This window comes from Besnoitia besnoiti, chromosome I (genome assembly GCF_002563875.1).
Source record: "Besnoitia besnoiti strain Bb-Ger1 chromosome I, whole genome shotgun sequence".
NCBI classification, from domain to species: domain Eukaryota; phylum Apicomplexa; class Conoidasida; order Eucoccidiorida; family Sarcocystidae; genus Besnoitia; species Besnoitia besnoiti.
In genome coordinates, this window is record NC_042356.1 from 7,335,394 (window position 1) to 7,352,716 (window position 17,323).

At 63.5% G+C, this 17,323-nt stretch overlaps 2 protein-coding genes across 2 annotated transcripts; both read right to left on the minus strand.

Annotated features, from left to right (window-relative positions):
- Positions 1-647: 647 nt before the first annotated feature.
- BESB_010330 (uncharacterized protein) lies at positions 648-8,075 on the minus strand (the record flags this gene model as incomplete). Its single annotated transcript, XM_029359787.1, has 7 exons — positions 648-885; positions 1,099-1,376; positions 1,676-2,019; positions 2,465-2,492; positions 2,763-6,262; positions 6,652-6,837; positions 7,238-8,075. The coding sequence occupies 7 exons, from the start codon at positions 8,073-8,075 to the stop codon at positions 648-650; spliced, it is 5,412 nt and encodes a 1,803-aa protein (XP_029222700.1).
- A 4,464-nt stretch (positions 8,076-12,539) lies between these two features.
- Positions 12,540-15,621, minus strand: BESB_010340 (uncharacterized protein; the record flags this gene model as incomplete). The annotated part of the gene is made up of 4 exons (XM_029359788.1): positions 12,540-12,861; positions 13,091-13,200; positions 13,561-13,690; positions 13,997-15,621. The coding sequence occupies 4 exons, from the start codon at positions 15,619-15,621 to the stop codon at positions 12,540-12,542; spliced, it is 2,187 nt and encodes a 728-aa protein (XP_029222701.1).
- Positions 15,622-17,323: the final 1,702 nt, after the last annotated feature.

Consider the following 17,323-nt stretch of genomic DNA (forward strand, 5'->3'; position numbering starts at 1 on the left):
GTCGCCTGTCTGTTGGAGCGATCGAAATGTTACATCTCCAGCGCTGCAGTGAAAAGCGCCGCGATAGCTGTGTCGCAAACAGCGAACGGGAGCCACGCGCATAGGCAACGGCGTCCTGCGGCTCAAGCCGCGAAATGCTTGGTGTTAACGACAAGGTCTCTCAAGCTCCGGCCGAAGACACGCCGGAGTCCTCATGCATGCAAGTCAAAAAATCCAGAGAAATGAGATCTAGGCTAAAAAAATCGAAGGATACGCACATCAACACGTGGGCGTGTAGTATAACAAAGACGCCTATGCGCATGCATAGATGCAGACACATATGAAAATCTGTAGACGCCGGTATCTCTGAGAAGAACAACCCCTCCTCGCCCTCTCCCGCAGGCCCTCAAAGCGGCTTTTCTCCCTCCTCGAGCCCCCTGGCTGCAGCAGCGCAGGGCGCGTGCGCGGCCGCCTCGCCGCGCGGAAGACGAATCCCTTCTCTCCCGCCTCGCGCGCCTAAGCAAAATCTGCTTCATCAGACTTCGCCTAGCCCACACCGAAGCCCGATGCCGCCGTCGCGCGCAGCCTCCCGTCGTCGCCTCCGTCGCGTCTCCTCTGTCTTCTCTCAATCAGCTCTCTCGTCGCCTCAGCCCTCCCTAGCTGCAGGTTCAACTCCACATGTTTGCGTTGCCGTATCCTCCGTAGTTCGGGCGCCCCTGGTTGTTGCCGTTCTGGTTCGCGAAGTTGCTTTGATAGAAGGCGTTGCCCAGCCCCGGCGGATGCGCGTACTGACCGTACCCGCCGTACCCGGCGCTGTAGTAGCCCGCCGCTGCCGCAGCCTGCGCGGCCTGCTGGTCCGACGACGCGCTCCCGCGCTGCTGGTAGTACGAGCTGTGCCCGCTGTGGCTGAGAAAAAAGAAAAAAAAGCTTGCTGCGCAAGAGCACGCTGCAAAGTCTCCAGCCACCTCATGCTCAGATATATATACATATATATATGCATACATGTCTGCAGAGAGTGTTGCTCATAGGGGCGGCGTCGAATACTTATACATATACATAATTACATGTATACATAGATATAGACATATACATGTGTATACATACACACAGTGGACTCACTACTGCTTGTTGCTGCCGTAGCTGTTTTTGCCGTAGCCGCCGCCAGTCTGGCTGGAGGAAGCCAACACGCCGCCCAAGTTGGAGTTGTCGTTTCCTGCGTTGCGCGACGAGCTGAAGGACGACGCCGAGGTCGCGTTCGACGCGCCGTGCGGCTGACTCTGGTAGCCACCCTGTGCGTTGCGCAGCGAAGACGAAAAACCCGACGACGACGAAGAGCCGTTGTAGTAGCCCATGTAGCTGCTCCCCCCCGCGTTCGAGGACGGTGCGCCTCCAAGAGTCTAAACACACACACAAAGCAGACAAACACTCGCGGATAAAACAGACCTTCCCTCTCAACCGTCGGGAAGCAACCTGCCCTCCTGCAGAAGGCGAGAGGACGCGGCAACGGCGCAGTCCCAAGGCCTTCAGCGCAACCGCCGAAGCCCCTCGCCATGGGATCCGCGGCAGCCTGTTCTACAGACGGGCGTCGTCTCCCGCGCCGCTGCCCGGCTAGACGGCCTTCTTCCACTCAAAGTTCTCTCTCTGATATACATACATATATACCATAACTATACTACCAGAATTTCCGCGGCCTCACCTTGTTGGAGGACTGGTGCATGTGTCCGTATCCGCCGCCGGCACCCGAGTACGCGCCGCCCGCCGACGCTGCGTCGCCGCCGTGATGGAAATGCGGCTGCCCGTAGCCCGTGGAGGCGGGACCGCTGGAGTGCGACTCGCTCGGGTTGGCGCCTTCCGCCAAGTCGAGCGCGTTGGTGTTGGGTGTGTTGAGCTGCGAGGAGGAGTTCACCGACGACGACGAGTTCACGTTCGCGTTCCCTCCCTGCTGCTGCGTGGAGCTCGACGCCGAGGCGTTGTAAGGCAGCGAGTCCGCGCCCAGGTTCGCGGGGTTGCCCCCCGCAGCTGGGCTCGCGGCGTTGTGGCCTGTAGAGACAAAAGAAAAGCACTCCCGCGAGTCGTTCACGCCCCTGAAGAAGCGAGAGGAAGCGGAGGAAGAAGGAGGCTGCAGCAGCGCCCCGTTCACGCGGCAAATCGCGGTGTCTACGGCCTCCTGGCAGGGTGGAGGACACCCTCAGCGCTGGCTAGGCGCGTCAATACACAGCCAGCCATTTTTGTATTCAAAGCGAATTCTGTCGCCACGCAAGTTGACGTGTGAGGCGGCAGATGCCTCAGGCTTCCACTGCGCACTGTGCACGACTGACACCTCTCTCCGAGGAGCTCCACAGCACACAGCTGACACAGCTGGGTCCGGCTGCAGCCGCTGGCTGCCTCTGCGACCCCGCCAATGCGTGTGCCTCGGCTACAAGAAAACAAGGGGAAAACTGGTCTCCCTTCCGCTTCGAGCCCCTTCGTGGAGCGCGCCACGTACCTGCCATGACGCCGAAGTGATGAGGCATCTGCAGGAAGGCCGCCAGCACACACACACACACAGAGCCCGGTATATGCATCTCCAAGTCAGAGTCAAGCCCGACGCCTCCAGCGCCCTGCCCTGAGTAGACCCTACACCGCGTCTTCCTACCTCCTCTCACGACCACGCCGCCAAACTCGGCCGTCCTCCCCTTTCCCCCCCCCCCCCCCCCCCCCCCCCCCCCCCCCCCCCCCCCCCCCCCCCCCCCCCCCCGGCCCCCTTCTCTTCCCCCTCGACCTCTGTTTTTCTTCGGCCTTACCATGTTGCTGTGGTGACCGTAATACATGTTGTTGTAGTGTGAGTAGGCTGCTGCCATGCTGGTGTGATGGTAGCTCTGGTACGCAGTGGTCGCGTAGGAGCTGGGCGCGCCGCCGGCGCCGGTGGGCGGCGAGGAGGCACTCGGGGGCTGGTTCCCTCCGCCGACCGACGTGTTGAGGCCGCTGGGCTGCTGCGCGTTGCCCGAAGAGCTCGAGGGCGCCAAGCCGGGCGGCGGCGTGAAGGGGGTCGCGGCGTTGTGCGAGGAGGACGAGGCGTTCGCGTTGGAGCCCTCAGCGCCACTCGCGTGCGAGGAGCCGTGGCTCGAGGGGCCTGCGCCCACGGCGCTGCCCCCCGAGCCCCCGAGGTTTTTGTTCCCGCCGTGCCCGTAGGAGCCGCCGCGTGCGCCTGCGTTCGGGTTCGCGCCGCCGTCGCGCGGATGGCCGCCGTGGTGCGACGAGTAGGCGAACCCCGAGTTGCCACTGGAGCCCGAGGAGGCGGCGCCGGTCGACGGAGACGCGCCCGCGCCGCCGGCGCCCTGCTGGTGGTGCCCGAAGCCCAGCAACCGGTTCGCCTCGCTAGACAGTGCGCCGCCCGCCGCCGCCGAGGACGAGGCGGAGGACGGCGGAGGCGGGGGTGGGGGCTTCGACGCAGAGGAGGAGGAGCCCGCGGAGCTGTTGTACTCGTTGCCGTACAGATGTCCGCGGTTCAGGCCGTGGCCTCCCGCGCCGCCGCCCGCGTTGCCGCCCACCATGCCCATGTCGTTGAAGCCGGAGGCGGACGAGGAGGACATGACCGCGTTCACGTTGTTCCCCTGGGCCTGCGCGCCGCTGTTCATCAGTGCCGAGGCGCCCAGAGAGCCTGCGCCGCCGTGGGCGCCGTGGTGGGGGTGGCTCGAGCCCGCAGCATGGCTGCCGCTCCACCCCGAGGAGGCGTTCTGGGCATGCATGCCGCCGCCCGCGTTCGCGTTGCCTGAGGCTCCGTAGTAGCCGGCGGAGGGCCCGTGGCCGTGCTGCTGCGCGTTTTGGTGCGACAAATGATGGTGGTAACTCGACTGCTTCTTGCGTCGGTCGCCGCCCGAGTTGCCACCCGACGAGGCGCCCGCGCCGCCGCCGCGGCCTTCGCGCCCGCTGCCCACTGGCTGGTGAGGCGCGCCGCCGCCGCCGGAGACGTTCGACGGCCCGCTCGAGGCCTCGGCGTTCGCGCCCGCCGCAGGGCCCGCGGAGGAGGGTGGAGACGCGTTGTTGTGGCCGAAGAGCGAGGCGTTCGGGTACAGATGGTGCGAGGACGGCGAGGAGAAGGTCGACTGCATCTGCTGGTTCGCAGACTCGCCCTCCATCAGCGACATCATGTGGCCCTGCTGCTCGCCTCCCGCAGCCTCCTGGTGCGCGGAGCCCGCTGCGCCCTGCTGGTGGTAGCGGGACGAGGAACCGCCAACCGAGCCCGACGGGGCCGCCAGCGAGCTGCCCTCCAGCTTGCCCATGCCGCCAAACTCGCGGCCGCCGACGTACTGGTAGTACGAGTCCAGCGAGCCGTCAGCTCCGCCGCCCGCGCCGTGGGCATTCTGCGCAAAGTCGGCGCCCTCGCCCCCCGAAGCCCCGCCGGCGGCCGCGCCCATCAACAGCGGCTGCTGCGCTCGACTGCCCTGCGAGTGCGAATCCGCCGCCGCGCCGGCCGCTGCGCCGCCGCGGCCTTCGTGGGCCTGCTGGCTGCCATGCGCGCCCTGGTAGTTCCCGCGACCGCCGCCGGAGCCGTGGTGGTGATGGCCTTGTCCGCCGCCCACTGAGACGTACGAGGAGCCCGAACTGCCTCCGCGGCCTCCACCGTGGCCCTGGCCACCGTAAGAACCGTGGGGCTGCTGCCCCCCGCGCCCGCCGTACGAGCCGGGGCCCGAAGGTGCGCCCGCCTCGCCTCCGCGACCGAGAAGCGCCCCGCCGCTCGACGACGGCGCAGACTCCTCGTTCAGGCGCTGCAGGCGGTTCGCAGACTCCTGCTGCTGCTGACTGCCTCGCCCGCCTGCTGCGTTTTGCACGCTCTGCGACTCTCCATACCGCGAGCCTGACGCGACAGACGGGAAGGACGACGAGAGCTCCTCGCGCGCCAGCGTTCCCGAGGCCGGATACTGCTGCTGCTGCTGGCGCGGCGAGACGCTGCCGCGACCCGCCGCCTCCGCCGGCTCGCCGACGAGGGGTGCGCGCCCGTAGGGGCCCGCCACTGCAGGCGCCTCGCCGGCCGCGAGCCCGTCGCCGCGCAGGCCCGAAGAGGACAGCAGGTCCGCGCCCGCGCCGGGGGCCAGGAGCCCAGGCGCGCCCGCAGGGGTCTCCTCCGGGTACGCGGGGGTCGCAGGCTTCGGCGACGGGGGCCGGGCGACAGACGACGCGTAGCCCTTCTGCTTGTCGGCTGCACCCGAGATCGAGGTCGCAGTGACGCCTCCACTGGCCGCGCAGAATCGCAGCTCCACGGTGCCGAACGTCAGGAGGCTGCCCTCCAACGCGCCCGCGCCGGCGAGAGTCGCGGACGTCTCCGCCCCCTGCTGGGAGGTCGCAGCGCCTCTGGCGCCGTCGTAGGCCTCGCCTGGGCGGCTGCCCACGTAGCCCAGCCCGCCGTCCGCGCGGGCATGGCTCTCGCTGCGCGGCGGCTCGACGAATGACTGTGGGGTCATCGGGTGCCGCGAGGAGACGACGCCCGCGCCGAGGGGCGGGGGCGGGCCCTGACCGCCCGCGGTCGGCGTCTGCACCTGCCCGCGAGACGATTCAAAGACCCCGGCGCCCTGAGTGTGTCTGTGCTGCGGCATGATCACCACCGGATTCGGCGACGCGGCCAAAGTCTTGGGCGCGGAGGCAGGCGACGAGCAGGCCTCGCTTCGCTGCAGGGTCTCCTGTGCCTTCGGCTCTGCCTGCGCAGGGGATGTGGACGCGGCGCTTTCCGCCGGCGTCGGCTGCGGCGCGGAGACGCGGAGAGACGGGATGGAGGTCGCTGCTTTGGCAGCGGCCTCCTGCGAAGGAGCGGCTGCGGCGGCTGCAGGAGCAGCAACCGCCGGCGCTCCACTGGAAGACGCGGCCTCGGCGCGAGCATGCATCGACGGCGACGGCAGATTCTTCGCCTTTTTGCCCTCTTCGGTCTGCTGAGGCCAGACGTCTCTCACGGGCGTCGTCGCGGAGCGGGGCGACTTGATTTCTGGCGCAGCGATTGGGGACGGCTCGCGCTTGCGGCTGTCGTCCTTTCCTCTCGGCGACCGCTCAGCCCCGAGGTGGAGCGACGCAGCAGACGTGTGCCTCGGCGACGGCGGGGGCCCCTTCGCCTCCGGAGCTGACGGAGCAGGCGTCTCCTTCTTCTGTAGGAGACGCGCAGCCCACGACCGCGGGACCGTCGCCGCGGGCGCCGCCGCCGTCGCCTGAGCAGCGGGCGCCGACGCCTCGGCGCTCCCGGGGGCCTTCGACGCAGGAGGGACTGTCTCCTTCTGACTCGACCGCGCTTGGTCCGCGGCAGACGGGCTCTCACTTTCTGAAAAAAAATGAACGAAGCATGCACCCAGGAGGTTCCTTGCAGGAACGTACGTTTGCGACTACAATGTCAGTCAAAAGTGAGAGTTTCGGGATTTCCAAGAAACCTACTTGGAAGAAAAATCCCAAAAAGTCCACAGCGCCTCCACACCCCCCGCAACCGTGTCTACGTCGTTCATCCCATCCCCCCCCCCCACCCCTTCGCCGCCATGTGCGCCCGCCTACAGAGACCTCTCTGTGAGCACGTGAAGAGGCGCGGCGCAGACAGACTGCACCCGGCGCGCCTCAGCCCCGCGCAGACACACCGGCAAGCGAGACCGCCGTCTCGAGGCACGCCCTCCCCCAGCCCCCCTCCCCCCCCCCCCTCGCAGGGTTCACAAGGCCACGCACCTGCACTCTTCTCGAATGGAGCTTTCGCGTCCTGAATGCCGTCGTTCGCACCCCACTGCGTCTCGAGTTCGTCGACTTCCCAGTCTCGCTCGCCCGCGCCCTCGCGCCTGCCGCGCCGATCTGCGTCTTGCTTGCCCGCGGCTCCAGGCCCGCCTGCAGCGCCGCCTCGGCGGTGACCGCTCGCGTCTGCAAACACAAGGAACTCGAAGACGAAAAAATGTCGGGACGGGCGTGGAGCCCGGTCGGGCGGTTCTGTGTAGGCCCGAAGTGCAGCCAGCTGACAAAAAAAAAAAAAAACCCGACGCCCACGGCAAGCACCGCGAACAGGTCTAATCGACATCGCCTCCGCAGACACAGATTTACACGCCCCATCTGCGGCGACCGGCAAAGCGTCCACGTGACTCCTCCTCCATTATGTGCGACGAGAGAACCTGAATTCGGCTATACAGCGCCGCCCCACCGAAGCGCAGTCCGCCTTCCTCCCTCCCCCTGGCCCCGTATCGAGTCGAGAAAAGGGGCGACGTGGAGTCGCCTCTGCTTTCGCCAGCGCTCCGTTTCCACGGCGTGTTTAATTTTTCGCGCGAACCTGCACTGTCGCGTCGTCGCCTCTGTCCGCCCGCTGCGCCGTCTGACCGTCTGCCGCCGCGGTTCGCAGCTTCGGCGGCGTGGTCCCCCGAGGCTGCGGCTCCTCTGTTGCTGCGGGCGTTGCCGCCGCGGACTCCGTGGTTGGCGTTTCGGCTGCCTCGCTCGGCGCCTCCTCCTCCCGCGCGTCGGCCGTCGCCGCCGCGACCAGCCACGGCGGCGTTTCCTTCCTGGCTCATCTGCGTGGCTCGGTGCAGCTGGTGCTTTTGCTGCTTCGTGAGCACGACTTCCCAGGAGCCTTGTTCGTGACCCCTCTTCTCCTCGACGATCGCCGCCACCGCTTCCTGCACGCGGTCCTGGTCGTACTCGGCACGCTGGACGAGTGCGTAGACGTCGCGCTTCGAGTAGTTGAAGAACTCCAGCAAGGGATGAACGTCCTCTACCCACTTTTGGCTGCGCGGCGACAAGTCCGTGATCGAGTTCTCGTCTGCGTTCGCGCGCAGCAAGTGCCGACCCACGAAAAGCGCGTTCTGCTGGAGGCGCTGCTGGTGCGACGACAGCGCCTGCGCCCCGGCCTCTCCGCGCTCTGAGGAAGCCGCGTGCGTGCCTGCGCCGCCGCGCCGCGAATTCGCGTGACTCGGCGACGGCGCGCCGTTTGCAACTTGCCGCGACTTCCCAGAGGCACTCGCATTCTGTGGGGAGCCGCGAGACGACGAAGAAGCAGACGCCGAGTTCGACGCGTGACCGCTACTCTGCCGATACCTGGGTCGCGAGCTCCCTCCCGACTGGCGAGCTGCGCCGCCCTGCGCCCGGTCACCGACCACGGCTGTGACAGGCGCCATTCTGTCCTGTCTGCAGACACGAAAACCCGCGAAAAAAGACAAAACAATGAGCGGAAACTGCTGCAGGCCCCTCTTGCACGCGACACGCAGCTGGAAACCGCCTGCCCGTCCCCCCCCCTCCCCTCCCCCTACAAGCGACGAAACGAACTCTCTCAACGCAGCGAGGCGCGCCGAAAAAATTGCCTCACAAGAAAGGAAACAATGGAAAACAGAGAGACGGCGAACCTCGGAAAACGGCGCGCGAGCGGCAGTTCAGTGGAGAACAGTCTTCGGTAGAGGGAGGCGACGAGAGAGAGCGAAGAAAGCACGGACGACGAGAAAGGATCCAACAGAGAAAACAACAGGGAAAGACTACCGCGCTTTTTTCAACTCGGCGGCGCGCGACAGGGGGCGCCGACGACGTCAAGGTCTCTCTCCCGTCTCGGGCGACCGCCTCTCGCCGGTCTTCCTCTCTCTCGCGGCAGAGGATTCTGTGGAGGATGCTGTTGATTCGTTCAGCGGAGACACCCTGAAGAAAGTTTCCGCCCGCGCAGTGGACGAAGGAGAAGACGTGGCGGGTTCTGAGTGGATTTCTGCGTACCTCTGTTGGTTTCGACGACGGCCACGACGCCTCTGCCCCACGCGCTGGACGGATTTTTTTCACACAGAAACGAGGCGATTTGTGCGCAGCAGTTTGCGGCGAAGAGGAAGCTGGAGTGTCTGCTCTCCCGCAAAACTCCCGAGAAGCGAGCGCCAACTGTCCAAAAAGACAGGAGAAGAGAGCAGAGCCGGAGAAGGCCAGAAAGACCGGCAGCACACCAGTGCGCGAGACGTTTTTTTTAGCGGATTTGCCAAACGAAGGGAAAGCAACGTCCTCGCTCTCTGAGCCGCGAGAGACACGCGAGCGCACTCGAGACGCAAGGCGTCGCGAAAGAGGAGCCCTTGTTCAGAACGAGAAACGGAGACGAGGCGGGCGCGCGGGCACAAGAGTTCAGTTTTGACGACTCTCCTCTCTCTGGGTTGTTTGCTTTACCCACAACGAGAGGCAGTTGCGGTTCCACAGAGTGCGCGCAGGCGAGCGCGATTCCAGTCGCGAGCCTTTTCCTTCGGTGGCTACGAAACGCGAAGCGTTTTTGCTGATCACCGCTGCAACAGAAAGCCTGCCCAAAAAAGAGGAAATACACAGTCCGCCGCCGCAGGTTTGCTTCTTCCGCGTCAAAAACGCAAGCGGAGAGCAGCCGGGAGCCACACAGCAGCAGCGGCAGCGCCACTCGCAGCGGCGACTTCCGGCGCGAGCGTTACTCCACACACCCAACCCAGCGCCCGCCCGCCGACCAAACGACAAAAAACGCGTGAAGATCTCATCCTCCGACTGCTGCTGGCTCTGCCGCTGCTGCGCTGCGTTGCGCGATTCCCACGAAGGCGCCAGCATCCCGCGCGCACACGCCTCTGCGCGTCGTTCGTCGCCACCCCCCGAAGTCAACCCACCAAACCCCACGTGAAAACCAGCAAAAATCGACGCCCCCCCCTGCACGCAATCTCCCCGCTGCGCGCGCGTGGACGCGGCACCGGAAACACCCGGCGGTCGCCTTCGTAAAGACGAACTCGCAGTTCTAGCCACAAGGGCGGCAATTCACGCAAACCCGACGCGGAAACCTCGAAACGAGCCGGGACGCCGCGGCGTGGGAACACGGAAGGAAACGCCTGTCACCCGTCAGCCCCGAACCTCCACGGAAAGCAGAAAATGGACCGACGGCACACAGATACGTTCGCCAAGTCGAAACTCGCGCGAAGCGCCGGCTACTCGGCTTACCTGCCCGCGATGCAGTCTCTCGTGGAGAAGGGAATTCTGCGGAGCCTGTGTAGACTCGGCAGTTTTGTCTGGCGCGCTGTCGCCAGAAAATACCACGGCTTCGAGTCTGCGCGGGAACAGCCCGAATCCAGAGGCGCGGGAGTCCGCGGCGCTACCGCACCTCGCGACTCACTCAGCTCGTGTGTCGCAAGTCTTCCGCGCGTTTGTAGAGCTGCAACAGGTAGAAGAATGCACTGGAGCCTTCTCGACACGGGGACTGGCGCCACGAGGGAGAAGACTTGCAGGCGCAAGGCAGGTGAAACTTACGCAGACGAACAGCTCCGTAGGAGCCCTCTAGTGTAGAAGCCGGAAAGAAATGGCACGCGACACCGGTGGAAACGTGGAGCGCTGCGTTGTGTTTGGAGAGAAAACCGAACCCACTCAAACTGGCGATCTGCGTGTCTGAAGGCGCCATCGGGTGACCGGTCGAGCTCGAGGCTGCGCGGCGCGCCTCGAGCGACGCTGCTCGTTGGTATTCACGTGCGAGCGCATTCCAGTTTTTGGCAGGTTGCCATGATGAGGCAGACCCCCAGGGGGAGCAACTCTCTGAGCCTCCCTGAAGTCGATACTTCACGCACGATTCGTATGGTCACATTCAGACGCTATGGTTGTCTGGCGTCCTGCGACGCTTAGTCCGTTCTAGTGGAACGGCTGCACGCCAAACTAGGCTGCGGTGAGGCGCGTATTTTCGAGTCTAGAACGCTTGAAGCTACCATGTCTCGAGAAGAGGTCACGGCGGGGGCTGCAAGTCTGCCCGGCACTGGCGGCAGGATTCGTCATCTGAGGGAGTCGAGAGGGAGCGTGTCGGGGGGTACGGTCTTGATACGGGGTGTCAGACCGGTGAGGAGTCGCGGAATCCCCTCGAGGCGACAATCCGAGGAGAACGGTCAGCAATGGGAGGCTCGCCGTGACGCAGCTAGTGGCTAGTTCGATTCGATCTCCGAGGCGGCGAGCGCCAGGCATCTGCACCAGGCTAACTGCAGCGTTTACGAGTTCGCTCTGTGTTTCCAGCAGCCCCCATGGCGCGCGGCAGCAGCGCAAGCGTGAAGGAATACGGGCCTCCCAGCGTCTGCCTAAAAAAGGGCGTTTTCTTTAGCAGCGGCCTCGCAGAGGATGCGCTGCACGAGGAGAAACGTGTCGCAGCGTCTTTCTCTAGAGGCGACGGATCGATGGTGCGGTGGCGTGCAGACAGCGCCGCACCGAATCTGCTCCTCACTGGTGCGATGGTTGCTTCTTCGTAAGGCGCAAGCAGAAAAACAAGCTGGAGCGGTCGCAGGTGGATGAGTGGAGATCGTGCAAGACCGGCGTGCGCCAGTCATTTTTATTTGTTACGTGACAAACGGTGTGTTTAAGGCTCGTCTACATGCGCTCATCGTAGTATGTAGTACCTTTACTGCCCTTACGGCGGCATTCACTCTACCTATTCTTACTGGTGGATGAGTTATGATTCTTCGTGCGTCTCAACTTAGATGCGGATCGACATAATTCATCCTTGTACGGTTTGTACCTACTTGACTCCTAAGTTTAGTTTCGCGTCGTCGAGTGTCACCATATGAAAGCGGCATAGACCAATCCGGGCCTGCCAGCGACAGAATTCTACCGCCAGCAGCATTCAGAGGACGCGAGTCACGTGGGCAGCCGTGTTCCAGGGTTTGAAAATGTTTCTCGGGAGCACAGAAGCGTCCATCCTGGCTTGAATTGCACTCGAGTGCTGCAGAGGATCCTGTCTGACTTCCGCGTTACCCAGTGTCAGGAGTGTGTGTCTTTTAGACAGTCGGTAGCGGCTGAAGCAGATTTCCGCCAGCGCAAGCCGCTACGCCTGGGTGGCTAGAAGCCGCGCCGCACGCAGCCGACTTCGTGGATGAACGAGGATTCGGCTCGTCGGTCACAAGTGGCAGCCTTCAAAAGGAAAAAGAGCCTGTCTCTAGAGGAGAGCGTGAGGATAAGGTAGCACTGCACCTTCACTACGTCCAAAAACCATAGCACGAAACAGACCATGTTTTTAACGTAAAAATGAACAAGCCCCGTACGCGTGCGGAGCAATGGAGTTTACGGGGTGAATCGCGCCGGCGCTAAAAGAGGCTACGCGCACTCAGGCAGTTAGTTCGTTTTGTGGGATGCCTCAGCTTTCGCGCGCCTAAGCGCAAACGAGAGAATCGCCACCGCCGCTTCCTCGCTTCCTGACTGTCCCTCTCACCACTCCCGTCGCCATCCACTTTTCCAGACCCAACGCACATCTGTGCACCCCGAGGACAACTCGGCATGCAGTTTGCATCAAGCATGTGTGTGTGAATCACGCGCTAGGCGACTCCGCGCTGGCGGGAGTCAAATTCCCCGAAAATCTTTGGCTGTCAGCGCGCCATCCACGTGTGGACGCGGTGCATGCCGTGAGGCCCTATCGCGCGGCGAGTCAAGCACGATGACTACCGAGTAAAAGCCTCTACGCGATCACCGCGGCTCCTTCCCCCGGTCTAACGTTCCGACCAGCAAATGCGACAGCAATGCAAGGTGCTCTCTACTTCCTCGTGGCGCGGAGACGTCTGTTGCCAAGTTTCCGCCGGCCGCAGTCTGTGCTAGAATTGAAAAAGACCTTCAGCGGTTTAAATGTTCGAAGTTCATTCTATGTAAAGTATCTACAGTCTGTGCTGATACGTGCCAGCCTTGGTGAGGTACCGAATCCACTTGATCGACCGGTAGTTGCTTTTTTCTGTGATTTTCAGGTAGCGAATACACAGACCGCTGGCCGTATACATGTGTAGCGTGAAGCGAAGCGTGAGCGGCGGGCGTTTCCAGCGCGAGAGGGGGGCACCGCCGCCCGGCGCCTCGTCACTCCGCTCCCCGTGCGGCGTCGCACTCCCGCGACCCGCGGCGCTGACCCTCCGCGACAGCGCCCCTAGCCGCTGCGACGCCAGATGCAGCTCGTATCGCAGCAGATACTCCATCGCGCCGGGGTACCTGTCCAGAAAACAGCCCACGGGTCAGCCAGCCACTCCACGCGAACGACCACGAGTCCGCAGCCTATTTTCAACGCCCACTTCCCCCCCTCGAGGGGGGGGACCACTCGCAGACGCTCTCCTCGCATGCCTCACGCACAGAGACCTAGGCGCCTCCGTACTGCCTTGCGAACACAGTGAGGAAACGTGGCACGCACAACAAAGCAGCGCAACAGTCTCACAAGCCTCACCTCCTGATTTTCCATACAACTGCCTGCTGCGCGTTGTCCAGTGCGGCCTTTCCGATGCCGACGTGGAGGAGCTGAAGCTCGCACAAGTTCGGCGGACAGGGGATAATCACCTGAAGCCAAGACGATACACAAGACAAAAACGCAGGGGCGCGAGCCTCTAGGGAGGCTGAGAGGAGAGGAACCGCGGCCGGGCGAGCCGCGCGTGCGAGGATGCCTCCCTGAGTCGCCTCTGAGGAGAACGACACCCGATTTCCCCGCACAGACCCGCGCGCGGACGAATGCGCGCGTGTGGGCCTTCACGAGCCTCTGTAGCAGGTAGACCTAACGGAGGCCTCACAGTCACACCGCAAGAAAGCCACCTATTCAGTTAAGCAGGATAATACACTCCGCCCACCAACGTACTGAAGCGCATCCTCTGTAACATGGATAAGTTCGTCTAGGGTTTAGGGTTCCTCTGGATGGCGCCTTACCTCGACGTTGGTGGCGGATATGTTTCTTTCAAAAAGAGCTTTGAGAAGAATCACGCATTCCATGCGGCTCTCGGAGCGTTCTTGGAGAAGCGGGAAGATTTTGAATGGGAGTGAGACGCCCTCGGAAATTCTGAGCGAGGCAGAAACGCGTAAAGACAATCATCATTCGCATACAAACAAGCAGCAGGGCCTCCTCAGAGACGCTTCAGAGATCGCCGGAGCCACATGCGCAGCAGACGCTGGTCTACGCCTCCAGCGACGAGAGACACGCGCACTAGCGCACATATACAGCAACAGATTAAAGATCTCTCTCTTGTTTCCGCTCTGTCTTCCGCAGCGCGACTCCCGCAACACCACAACTTGCTGCGCGGGTTTCGAGTTCAGGTCTCAGCAGAGCTGCGTGCGTGTCCCGCGGTGGGGTTCCATCTTCTCTCACCGGTAGGTCATGAGCCGAAACGATCCGTCGGGCGGAATGAAGGAAATCGTTCGCTCCAAGTCGAACTTTGAGAGTCGCACGCACTGGTGGAAGCGGCAGTCGTCCAGCATCACGCCCTGCGCCGCAGCCGCGTCGTCCTTTCTCTCAGTCCCCGGCTGCTTCGGCCTCCCAGGTCCCCCCGCGAGACCCGCTGCGGGCACGGAGCCAGAGCCCGCGGGCCCCGGGGGCTCCGGACCCGCGGCCCGGGGGGCTTGGAGCGGTACGCGGTCGTTCAGGCCGAACTTGCACTCGGGCATGCCTGAAAGGCGGCAGTTGACGTGGACTTCGCCGTTGACATCGGCGCGCAGAACGACTCCGTTCTGCGAAGCTAGCACGTTGACGCACTCGACGACGTCGATGAAGACTTCGTTGCGCTTGTAATGGATCCCTGGCGCCCGCCAGGAGCACGCGCCAGTCACCTGCGACGTGATGCGCTTCGAGGCCGCGAGGTCGCTGCCGTCGCGCTGGACGCCGCTGCGGCTGAAGGCCCGCGCGAAGCCCGAGCCGCCGGCGCCGCCGCCGGTGCCAAACTCGCCGCCGCGCCGCAGACTCGCCGCGGAGACGAGCCCGCCCGCAGGCCCGCCAACGTGGTCTGGCGGCCAGTGAAACCCGGGGCCGTTCCCGAAGATGGTGAATTTGCGCAGCGTGGCGAGGTCGAGCAACTGCGGAAAGCCGCCGTCGATCGCTTCATCCAGAATCTCGTACAACAGCACGTAGTGCTTCCGCACGAAGCTCTCGTCGACGTAGCCAACCAGGCTGCCCGAGCCGCCGCCCGCAACCCCCGCGCTGCTGCCCAGCACTGCCGCACCACCCGTGGAGAGGCCTCGGCGCATGGCGTCCAGGAGCGAGCTGCCCTGCCGCTTCGCAGAAAAAAGCGCCTCCTTGGAGCCCGCCGGGCCCGCGTCCCCCAGGCCCCCGAATGACCCCGACTGCGGGCCCTGGCGAACTGTCTCCTCCGCGCCCGCGGCCGCCCCGCCGCCGGTCGCGCTGCGCGCGAGAGAGGAGGGGACGGGGAGCTCCGCGGGATCCTGCGTGTACGAGGCAGGGAGAATGGGACCGGTCGCCGCGCAGCCGAGCGAGGCGACGTAGAAGGCTTGGACGAGTGCGGCGAGGCGGCGGAGGACTTCCAGCACGCACGCGACATTTGCGTTCTGTCGAAGCGCCGCGACGTAGACGATGCCGCGGTCGTCCGAGCCCCGGCCGCCCCAGCGCCCCTCTCGGCGGCCGCGGACGATCGCCGACGTGGGGACTACGCCGGCGGCATGGCTGCCCGCGTTGGCGGGCACCGTCGGCGCGGAGGAAGAAGAGAGAAAGACGTTGGGTGCGGACGCAGAAGAGGCGATGCAAGGCGGGATGAAGCACGAGAACGAGGAGACTGAGCAGGCCGACGACGAGGCACCGCCGCCCCCCGCAGACGCGTGCTGGTTTCCTACGCAGACGACGGGCGCCAACTCCGAAAATGCTCGACCCTCGAGGACAGTGCGGCTGAAGGCCTTCACGTGCTGCGCCGGAGGAACGGGCGAGGCGTACGCCCGCTGCAGCAGCAGCTCGCCCTTCAGCGTGAAGATGTAGATCGCCGAAATCATCCTAAACACGCAGAGCGAGAATGCGAAGAAAAAACGAGGAAAAGAAAGGAAAAACACGCACACCGGGCGAGCCGAAGACGGAGAAGGAAGCGAAGACCGGCGGATTCAGGAAGGCCAACTGCATTTCACTTTCGCAGCTCCCCGACGAGAGGAGTGAGAAGGAAAAGGATCAGGGAGAGGAGAAGAGTTCCAGCGAATAAATGAAGGCGAGGATGCGAGGCGAGAGGTGGGGAGCCAGGCTGAACGGAGGGAGGGAGAGAGCGGCAGGGCCTCGAGCGCCTCCGCCCACTTGGGGAAGTCTACCTCGCCGACAATAACTAAAGAAAACACAGCAGTCTCGCCAGAACCCTGGCTGTGCCTTCCGAAGAGCATGGCCAAGAGCCCCCGGAGGAAAGGGGAGAGAGACGTATGCGTCACATGGCGCCGCCTTTTTCAGCGAGCGCGCCGGAGCCCCTGAGGTCTGATCTCGTCGGTCCTCTAGAGGCGTGAGAGGCGGCGAGAGCCAGCCGGGTCAGCAGCAAAGCCAGAAGAGGCGACAAGGTGAGGTAGAAGGAAAGGCGATGAGACAGAGAAGAGAGGGGAAACGAAAAAACGAGTTTCAGAAGCCACGCAACGACGAAAAGACACAGACCCGGATGTGAGGTCGCTTGCCGGCGAGAAAAGAGAAAGGCCAGACTCGCCTCTCCCCGACCAGCGCGTCTAGAAGGCACGCGCATTTAAAGCGGAATTGAAAAAAGACTATCCTCGCCCCGTTTCCTATTTCTTTGTGTCTCGCCTATCTGCGCCTTGCTGTCGGCTCTGCGCATCGGGCTCGGATGGAATGCGTGAGAAAAAAGCAAAAAACCAATCTGCCGTTGAGTGCATGTGCAGCGCGCCAGCTGCCTGGGCACGGCGTTGACCACCGGGGGCGGACCACAACTTCTAATAAAGCGCACTGAATTCTAAACCCGCTGCATGTTCGCAGCCTGAAAACAAACTGGCTAGTTCTCTCTCTTCTTCTCCGCTGCGTGTCCACCCCGCCGTGGCGCGGCTTCCCTTTTCTCTGCGCCGTGAGGAGACACGGTGAGCTCCGTGGCCTACGAGAAAAGCATTCGGCCGTTTCAGCCCGCGCTTCGAAACAGACTCGCTCTTGCGTCGCCTCTTCTCACACTCCTCATGCGGGGCTGAAGCAGCCTCAGAGAAGGGGGAAGGGCGAAAGCGCCTCTGTCTATTTTCGAAGACATGCTCTGAGACGGCCACTGCCATCGCTGAACCCAACCGGAGACCTCGTCGTCCCGACACGATCCCAGACAGGCGAGCCGCACTGCTGGCCGAAATGGGGCCAGCAGCGCCGGCAATGCACCGAAGCATGCAGTGCGGTTTCAAACGCTTTCTTCTTTTTGTGGAATTCCGCCGAAGGAATGGCGGAGGTCACTCCTTTCCAGTGGCGACCTCCGCGCAAGCGAGTCGAGGGGCAAGGCGAGAAGAGGCATATAGACGACGCATATATATACATAAATATGTACTAATGCACGTAGGTAAAGTAGACGTTCTGTAGATGTATATACGTACGTCCATTTATGAATATGTGAGTAACTGTGTGTAAGCATTGCCCAGTGAAGGCCGCCACTTGGCGAAGGCCCCGCGCAGCCCCATTCAGCACTTAACAGAAAGGAGACGAACTGTTCTTAGAGAGACCTCTTCCCTGACTGTGCGGACGTTG